Source organism: Ischnura elegans, chromosome 8, assembly GCF_921293095.1.
Source record: "Ischnura elegans chromosome 8, ioIscEleg1.1, whole genome shotgun sequence".
NCBI lineage: Eukaryota > Metazoa > Arthropoda > Insecta > Odonata > Coenagrionidae > Ischnura > Ischnura elegans.
In genome coordinates, this window is record NC_060253.1 from 114,550,069 (window position 1) to 114,560,763 (window position 10,695).

At 37.1% G+C, this 10,695-nt stretch overlaps 1 protein-coding gene across 1 annotated transcript in view; it reads left to right on the forward strand.

The window, feature by feature from the left end:
• LOC124163452 (golgin-45) overlaps window positions 1–7,128 on the forward strand; it is a 56,844-nt gene extending 49,716 nt beyond the window's left edge. The window contains exon 8 of the mRNA XM_046540371.1: window positions 5,802–7,128. Within this exon, the coding sequence (XP_046396327.1) occupies window positions 5,802–5,966 (165 nt within the window). The 3' untranslated portion in view covers window positions 5,967–7,128. The remainder of the gene's footprint in view (window positions 1–5,801) is intronic.
• Window positions 7,129–10,695: the final 3,567 nt, after the last annotated feature.

The following is a 10,695-nucleotide window of genomic DNA, read 5'->3' on the forward strand; positions in this document are numbered from 1 at the left end:
GTGGGACACACATCAGAAAAGTTCATATGTTTTGTCGAGTGTAAACCTAATTTTATGATTTAGACCCCATAATGTGGGTCCAAATGCAAAATTTGAATTTGCCTTATGGGATGTGTGTAAAATTGTTGTAAGCAATCGCTTTGATGATACTGGATCATCAAAGCGATTGCTTACAACAAAAAAAATGATAATAACTTGTCAGCAAACTCAGACTCTCACGATACACATAATTTCTATAAAACACTAAGAATACTACCACTCGAAAAACTTCTAACCTATATTTAAGTAATAGACAATTATTTTTCCAATAAATATAAAACACTGAAAGACAATTTTCATAAAATGGAAAAGAGGAATCTATACCAATATAAAATCCCCAAATGCTTCAATCAATACGGTGAAAAAAAATTGTGGTTACCGTTCCTAAATTGTTTAACAAATTACCTAAAGAAATGCATGGTTTAACCACATATTCGGCTGTCAAAAGTAAACTTTTAAATTATCTACTTGAGGACTTAAATTTTTAATTTTAAGGCAATATAAGTTTTTTTTATCGTTTCTTTTATTGTTTTTAGATGTTTTTAACTTCTTGCAAATGACAAAATTCACTAACTCTCTGACTCAACTGATCTCGCAGCACTCTGCATTTATGTCTAAGCGTGGTATAAAAATTTGCTTGATCTTGTGGACAAAATTAAAGACATCATACCTCCGAAGAACTCAAGACTAGTATCTTTTGATATCGTCAACCTTTTCACTTGTGTGCCACCAGAGGAAGCAACCGGCCTAGCAAGAGATCTCCTGGGGGCAGCCAATATTGCAAAGAAAATGAAGGACGAATTATCCACCCTTCTCAAAATGTGTGTGGCACAAAATTATTTCAAGTTCGATGGTAAATTTTACAAACAAAGTAGTGGCCTCGCTATGGGCTCACCACTTTCTCCGTTGCTGGCAGATGTTTTTGTTGATAGTTTGGAAAGGAAAATTTTTAGCTCAGGGCATAGCCTACTAAATTCTGTGGTATACTGGTACCGGTACGTTGACGATATTATTGTGCTTTGGAATGGAACTGATCGGCAACTCGATATGTTCTTGAGTTTTTTGAATGACATCCATCCTACAATTTCATTTACCTGTGAAAGAGACTCCAACCATTGCTTAAATTATCTGGATCTTACAATCAAACTCGATAAATGCCGGCATTCCTTCTCCATTTTTCGGAAACCCTGTTATACCGATCATGTCATCCCAGCAAGTTCAAGACACCATTACTCACACAAACTTATGGCTTTTCATTCCATGATTCATCGCCTGTTAAGCATACCACTTTCCAAAGAAGACTTTAAGAAAGAAATCATCACCATTAAACAAATTGCTTCTGCCAACGGTTATTCTCAAAATTTAATAGATAAACTGATTTTAAAAAAACAGAGAAGATTGGCTATCGACCAAATGTTTTCGGCGGACGAGGATAAAAAGAAGCAGTGGTGCACAGTGACGTACCTCGATGCACTTTCTCTGAAAATGGCTCATCATTTACCCAAGGACAAATTCCGCTTGGCTTTTAAACCTTATTCCACCTTAAGGAGACTGATCGTTAAATGCAAGGACCATATAGACCGATTGGATAGATGTGGAGTATATTCTTTGAAATGCAGCGATTGTAATGGTGTATACGTGGGACAGACAGGAAGAAGTTTTGAAATTAGGAAAAAAGAACATTTAAGTGCTTACAAACATAATAAAGGTGAAAAGAGTAATTTTGCTAAGCACTTAATATGTAACTGCCACAGAAGCGACTTTAAAATGAATATTTTAAATTTTTGCAATGACCGCCGAGAACTGGATTCTAGGGAACAGTTAGAAATTTTAAAAATTATTGAAAATCAAGATAGTACCCTTATAAATGAATACCTCTACCCATCCTTTTCACCTATTCTGGCGTCCGTTTTAAAATTCATCAAGTAACTAGGTAACAACAAGATTAACAACAAGATAAACAAATTATAATTAGCGCCTGATGATGATGATTACTCATTGAAACCCGGGTCGCGCTCTTATAAAATAAGTGGTATAAGTAACTGTCTATATCCAGGAAATTCTTGCAAATGAATTATGGAGAACCTGCGGATGAGCCTGCTTTGGCTCAGAAGGTCTCCTAATTGTAAAAATATTTTTTATTCTAAAATATTGTAATATCAGGGTTTTTCACTTTTATCTTTTCTTGCCCAATAAGTCAAAATATGTGTTGGTTATATAGTGAAAAGCGTGTTAAGAATTTGTAAAGGGAATGTTTTTAATGTATTATATGTAGAGATGTGCAAATAGTATCCGCGAATACTCGAATACCTCGAATACTAGAAAGTATTCGATATTCGAGGTCCCGAATAGTTATGCGAAAAGTACCGCCTCGAATACTCTGAATTTTGCGTCGTACACTGTCGCACGCACGTCGTTGGTAGTTGACTCGGAAAAATGTTGAGAACTCTAGTCTTTTAGTGCATGCAGCGCCGTTTTAGGCAAGTTGACAAACTACATCAAATTCGCGGGTTAGAGCGGTGAAAAGAGTTCGACGTGGGGAATCTAAATTGATCCGGGTGAAAAAATCCGAAAATCCCCGGTTTCCCCCACCAGGAAAACCTCAGTGCTGTGGGACAGTAACTACGTAGCACAATTCCCAAAATCCACTTCCCCCTCCATCCATCAGCCCTCGGCCTCTCCTCCGACGCTTTCCTCCTCTTCGAAATCAAACAAAAGCCCCCAGCTTGCGCAGGTTTCGTATAAATGATACGAAGTGTTTATCATGTGTCATTTAAGGCTAATAAGCACAGGCACAGTTTGAATCTTTTCCAGGAGATGGAACTACCGTAGGGAGAAACTCAGTGCCGTGGGATAGTAACATTGGCGCATTTCCCACGATCTACTATCCCCCTCCATTCAGCACTCGCGTAACCCACTCTGACGCTTTCCTCTTCTCCAAAATCAAACAAAAAGGTCCTCGCTCGCGCAGGAATCGTATTACGAAGACCTAAGCGTCGAAAAAATATCAAGTTAAACGAGAACTATAAAGACGTGTCTCACGCCCCCCTTTTCTAACCCACTGACCTTTTTCTGCCTACCTGCTTCGAAGTTCCCCATTTCTAGAGGACAACTGCTGCATGTGTACCGTGGGATAGTTACATTAGCGCGTTTCCCAAGATCCGCTATCCCACTCCATTCTGCACTAGCCCCCCCTGTGAGGCTTTCCTCTTCTTCGAAATAAAAAAAAAGGTCCCAGCTCGCGCAGGGATCATATTATGAAGACCTTAGCTTCGAATAAAATATCAAGTTACACGAGAACAAAAGAAATGCGTTTCGCGCCCCCCCCCTTTTCTCACCCACTGACCTTTTTCAGCATACCTGTCTCAAAGTTCCCAGTTTCTGGAGGTCAACTTCTGCATGAATCACCTATTAGCCCAAAAGGTGTCTAATAATGACTTTCGGCAATTGATATTACACCTTTGTTGGATTGAAATATTAGTAACGTGCGCGTAATTTAAAAAAGAACAAGACCAAACGCGACGAATTTCTGACTTTGTTTAAGCATTTTACGCGAGGAAATAAATGTCAAAATATGACGGAGACTTGGCATTCTGGCGAGACTCGATATAAGCACCAGAGCTTCTCCGAAGTTGATGCGGTATTTTTTCCGAAAACATATATCAAGTTACAATTTATGAGTGGTGCTATAAATCTTTATTGTTACAGTCCCAGACGAAGGGATATTTTCTCAGGATATTTGTTTTCTCCCTGCTAGCAATTCGAATTCATGTGCTTAACTCGTGAGAACTCCCAAAGATGGACTGAAAATAATTGAAGAGAATCCGGTGGAGAAGAGCTTGTATTTTACAAAATGCCTCAGATTGTCAGCTAGCACTTGGCAGAAGTAGTGGGGGTAAAGCGATGTTAGTTGAATTAATTATATGCCCAATTGTTTCCATAAAATTAAAATATTCCATTAATCAGCTGAATTCCTGTTCGAATCCTTTAAAGGAAATCAAAATTACTCCCCAAAATCTTGTGTACCTGCCACATATGCAACCGAGTCAAACATTCCAGCATTCATCGTTTAGTATTCGAGGTATTCGAATATTCGAGCAATGATTTAATATTCGAATTCGAGAAATCTGCTATTTGACCCATCTCTAATTTTTAATGTATTGTAATCTGTTTATAAACAATAATAAAAAGCCATAAAACTAAAAAAAAAAAAAAAAAAAGAGGAGATTGAAATACTGCTAAGGTGTCAAGCCATAGGTTTACAAGAGTGTGGAAATAATTCCTTTTCAACTCTTTGATCTCAAAAGTTCATGCATGTGTTTACTAAGGGAAACATGCACCGAGAATTGAATTTGCCTTGCAAAAATCATTTGGCTCAGCCAGGAATCGAAACCCAGATCTCCCAATTGGCGGTATTGCAGGAATGCTACTACATACATAGTAATACCACCTAGCCATCTTTATCCAAAGCGAATCTGAGACTGGGTTAACCGAACAACGTGTTATTAGTTCAGTGCAGTGCTTTGAGATTTTTCCAATATTGATTGTAATAAATTCAATTTTTTCTGGCTTTCCTTTGTGAAAATCCATTCTGAACACTAAATAGTTATGGTACTTTTTCACACGATTTATTCAATACGACCGGTTTCATCGCAGAGGCGACATCATCAGGTACAGAAATCGTTATAATAACAAAACAACAAAATAACTGTTATTGTAACGATTTCTGTGCCTGATGATGTCGCCTCTGCGATGAAACATGTCGTATTGAATAAATCGTGTGAAAAGGAACCATAACTTTTTATTGTTGATTGTAATATATATTGACACAAGTCCAAGAGAATGGACCAAAAAATGTGGAAATATACTTCTGATAATATGTACCTATAATTCTCTCAAATCTGCTTATATTGATGACCAGGACTTAATTTCACTGTATCTTGAGGATATCAGCTACATGTGCGGGAAACTGTTGGAGTAGATATGTTGAAAAATGGGGGCTAAAAGTAAACTTTACACCTGAATGAATGGCAGCAGTGCAATGAGATTAAGCAATTGACAAAAATACCATAAAAAAGTCTCCCATTTGAAGTATTTAGGACCAGTGGCACAGGTCAATGGAAACTCGAAATAAGTAATGGAGAACCATATATGCTAGAAAAAGAGGACTATTGGAATATTGAACCGCACAATTTGGAACAATGACGTCATCACAAGAACAAAAAAATGTGTTTACATATGTGTCTATATCATTGAGCATTATGGAACAGGGACTTCAACGATAAATGAAAGAGAAAAAAATTGCAAACAATAGAAATGGAGTGTGGCACATGAGATGGAGGTTGTGAGCCACTGTCTGAGAAGACATATTTCTACATGTCAACTTGAAAAGGCAAGCTGAGAGTGGAACTGGACAGCTGCGTCAAACCAATCGCACGATGGTTGACTGATGATGATGCTTGGTATTGAAGAGTTACAAAGACAATTATGATGTAATTAGCTCCTTATTACCCTGCATTTGACCTTCAATTATTATCAGGAGGCCAGAGGTCCCTGTTGTTTGAGACAGAAAATGGGGACAACCAACTATGGTTTTCATTGGGTGCTCAATTTGAAAGAAGGGTCTGCTGATTAGTCTTTTGTCTTTTGGCCTTGACTTGTTATTTGTTTAAATATTTGCGTTTTTCCTTTCAAACTTGACGAATATTTTTCCGTGCTCCATGTGTGACTTTGTTTAGAAATTCTTCTTCTTTTCCTTCCAGCTAGCAAACAACAGCCCTCTCTTCTCATCGTGCATCCCAGACGCTGCTTGTAGTGCCGTTGTGTCTGGTGCCTCCATTGCGCTCAGTCGTGGCATTCCTTTGCCTCCAGACAACACCCCAATGCAGTGCTGCCCTCATTGTAGTGGCCACTTGGAAATACTATGATAATTGTACATTTGGTGTGAGGTGGCATTTAACCCAGGGGAGATATTCCGTGTTAACATTTTAAAGATTGCCAGGCATTAAATTAGTGGTCCGAATATCTGGCCAAAATTTCCTTAATAACATGATTATACCATGTCTCTTCAAGGTCTGTGAATCTTGTAACTGACCTTTTTTACGGGTAACATTTAGTTAGTGTCATAGAGAGCTCTTGGAATTTTTACAATATTAGATTGTGCTTACTGTCCTTACAAAAAGTCAAGATACCCTAGTTTGAAGTGTTGTGCTTCAGTAAATACTCAATTAGTTTTAATGAAATTAACTGGCAACGGAAATTAATATCCATTTCCTCAGTATCATTCTGGGGGTAACAATTTTTTTCAATGTTGTATGAAAATAATGTAAAGCTGTTGTCGCTCAGAAAATGGTAGCTCCACTTGGAACTGTAATTTTTCAAGAACTTCTCTAACTATAAGAAAGGAACAGTCTATCGTAAATGCTTATCACAGAGGAGTCCTTAACCATTAATTTATTAGTGTCAGAAATTGCTGTCGAAGAAAATTGATATTTTCGGTATTATAGACTTAAAAGGAAATTTTAAAGTGCTGTTGGCACCATGGATTTGGACAGTTGAGGAATTGTGTAGTAAAAGCCAACAAAAATTTATTAATTTGCTTTGTATTGACTTGTTTAAAAAATTGTCCTTGCAGGAGAGCTGTGCCAAGGGCTGCTAGCTTTATTTGGCTAAAAGAGAAACCCCTATGAAAAAATTGTATAAACCTTTATAAAATTTGTATAATTCTTAGACAATTGTCATGACAATGTATAAGAATCTATACAAATTTTATACATGTTTATACAATTTTTTCATAGGGGAACTGATATCTTGCTGCCATGGTGACGCTTGCTATGGCGCTTACTTTGGGAAATTATTATTATTATTTTATTTGCCCAGCGATCTAGTACATTGAATAATGGCCTAGATATGTATAAGGCACTTAAATGCATTAATGAGAGAGTCCTTTCTTAAATGTATTTATTGATGTGTTAACTAAGATATATATTTCTTCAAATTGGATATCTTAACTATTTGTGAAGACAGGAGATATTGGTATATGGATACTCTTTTTTTATGTACACTTTGAATAAAATATTCTCGTATTTATTTCTGCTTTTCTTTTGTACAATTGATATAACTATTTTTTAATCTAATTTTCATGTATTTGTATATGTAGCATGGAACTGTGTGTATGCATCATTTTCAAAATCTCTGCCCCTACGAAAAAATTGTATAAACCTGTTTCAAAATTTTATACATTGCCATGGCAATGTATAAGATTGTATAAAAATTTGAAACAGTTTTATACAATTTTTTCATAGGGGTGGTATCAAATACCTATGTCGATGTGTAAATATTACTCCAAGCACATTCTCCATTTTGACGACCATTTTGAAGTTTGCCATTGCACAGATAACCTACTATTTCATTCAGTCCATTATTTTCTTTGTTGAGGATATAGTTACCAACTGAATGAAGAATGTGAGTCGATGGAACACCTAAACCGCATTCCTTGACTTAATGCCTTGAGAATGCAGCTCAGATCTTGCCATTCATCAACTCTCCGGTCATGAAGCGCATGCGAGTATTTTGCATTTCCTCTGATACTTGCATTTCTCTAGAGACTGTTCTTCTAGCAGAAATTAGTGAGATCATAATCCCAAAATCTAATTGGCTTTCTCATTGCTCCTTAGGTCATGTCAACATAAAATGCAATTTAATCCTACAGAGACACTTAGCATTTGTGAGAAGAAATTTAATATTTTCTACTTAACACCTAGTATGCCATTACATAGAGCAAACTGCTAATCTCTACTTCTTGCGCTTCATTCTCCACTTGGATAACGTGGCATCGTATCCATCACATAGTTGGGATTGAATTCTTAAAAAATTAACTACATATTAAGATCAATCTTTAATTATGTAGCCAACTAATTAATTTAATTGTTACTTTATGTGAATGGTAACTTTAAACTTTTATTTTGTAAAATCTCATTATCTGACTAACAACTGATAATTCATTTATTTAATTCTTAAATTTAGGTGACTGTTATTCTTTTCGAATTTGGGCACAAAGCTTGTCAAACAGACGAAGGGGAAAATGAAACAGTGCATATTCAAGAATGGGTAGTTGAGCAAGAATGCAATGACTGACAAAACATCCAAATGGCGAGTGGATTGGCTGTACAAGAAATTTCACTACTCGCCCACAGAGATGAGATTATACGAGACCACTCCGAGACAATGCATGCCACGACTGCCTCCTCAGCAATATCATTTCATCAAATGTTTGTTGAACACGATAGCAGGGGTCACCAAAACCCCCTGCGGCTATTAAAGAGGGCTCATTTGTTCAAAGTAGCACTTGTGTAAAATACTTTAGTTTACGGTGATAAGCCATCATCAGTGGACTTGCTTTGAGTGACCATGAAAATTTCAGAATGCATTCACAGAAGAAAAAACATGACGTTGGGAGCTGACATGACCCAGCAGTCAGAAACATGAGATGAGAGGGAATAAACAAATTTTTAATACCCAAGTTGCTTTTTCCAAAAGGTAACTTTTAACTATGTATATCTAGTTACTTTTTACAGAGATTAAATGTAACTTTAATCGGTTAATTATTTTGCTATCTTTCCCTGCTGTTATGTATCGGTCCATGGTTGCAGTGACAATCAGTACACACTTACAAATGAAACAAAAGGTCTTTGGAAAATTTGTCAGAATCAAATGCTAAAATGAAAAAATTCAAATTTCCTGACTGGTTTTCACTACCATTTCAAGTGTTTCACTGATGTATCTACACTAACAACTGCAGATGTGGCCAGAAAAATGTTTTGATGGGATACACTTTGTTCACTAAGAAGGGACTACACTTAAAGATTACTTTTCTCAAAAGATTTGAGGGATATGAGTGCCTTGACCCCTCCCCCATTTCTCTCTCTCACTCACAGAACCAGCACTTCTGCACCATCTGCAATGTCGGCAGACATCGGAAGAGAGAGAAATCCATGTACTAATTATAAGCCAGTAAGAATGTGGTGCTTTTGTCAAATACAGTTACAACAGGGTTGACCTAATTTTCAGTTTCTCTCACTTTCCCAGTTCTATTTCCTTAAATATAACTTGTGCTTTATAGGTATCTAAGGCAAAGTAGTCGAAATTTAAAGCAAAATGCAGCAAGGTATACATCACATCCTACAAACCATCACAAAAGGTGTGTGGTAGGGGGTGTGATAGGACATGAGCCCTTTACAAAGAAAATGGGCGTAAGAGTTACTGGAATACCCACTCCCACCATGCACCTATTGAAGTCCCCATCATATGTTCGAAGAGACAAATGAATACCTACACTACTCCATTTGGCATGGAGCACTCCCTTATTTTGTTTCTGTTAGATTTAGAAGTTGCAAGGATGTTCTCTGATGATTCTGTTTGTGTCACTATGAATAATTTCTCTTCAGTTCTTGATAGCTCAAGCAATAAAATTTGCCGGCCTCGGTGGTGGCGGGGTAAAGTCCTCGCCTGCCAAACCGAAGGTCGCGGGTTGGAGTCCCACCTGGGTAAGTTACCCTTATCCAGGGCGTGGGCGTGTGTGAATGTCCTTCATTGTCAATCGTTAATTCCCCATTGTAAAGGCCGTAAATGTGCTGTTTATGTGGTAATGGAAATAAAGAAATAAAAGCTCAGCACATAGCCTGCGAGTCCTAGAGGTTTCCATATAATCTTCCAGCAGTTCCTGATGAATTGCATGGCTTTAGTTTGCACTATATTGCATTCATGGATTAAGTTTTCTGAGCCGGAGGGAAATAAAAGTATTCTGTGAAATTAAGTTAAGTGTTGTGCCAAGTCAGCTCTAACATGTGCTGCCCTGCCTCAAAGGCAATGATGTAACCACCTCCCCACTCTGCCGCAACAGTTCTCTGTGCATTCAGACACAATTTTTGTCTTTTTTCTTTGCCCCTTGAATTTATCCCTTGCCATAATCTAATTTTCCTGACCTGCTGTCCCAATTTTTAACACCAGACCAGTGTGAAACCTGTTTTTGCTAACCAGTGCTAATACAGAGTCAAGTCGTTCCACACATGCTCTACTGCACGCCACCAAGGCTACACCTAGCCACACCACACAGCCACACCATCTTTTTTGTGTACCCCTGCATTTCTTTCCTTACCATTACTTAATATCCACGACTTCCAAGTTTATCTAAAACATTACAATTACATTTACAATTGTATTTTTTTTATTTAGGCCCGCCTTATTTTGAACTGCACCTTACTCTGCAAGTGCATTAATCTTACAACAGATGACAGTTACGATGCAGACCATGCGAAATATTTCTATTTTTAAATAAATTTTTATTACAAATGTAAGTCAGGCCTAAAATTTAAAAATATATTTTTAGATAAAACTTATTGTTAAAGTAACTATATTTAATCACACCCCTGCGTGCTATCTTGCACTGCAGGAGCTTGTAGAATGGTTGAATTTTTACTGAAATTCACTCTCGCACTAATGTAAAAATATGTAGAGGAGTCTAAGTGGTGAGATATTTTTATGTGTGTGAAGAACATTCAAAAAATTTTTCACTTCACTTATTCATTATGTCCCTTATTAGATATTGACGAGTGAAAATCGACATTATAAGGCTTTTGGCATTGTTTGTCAAGCTCT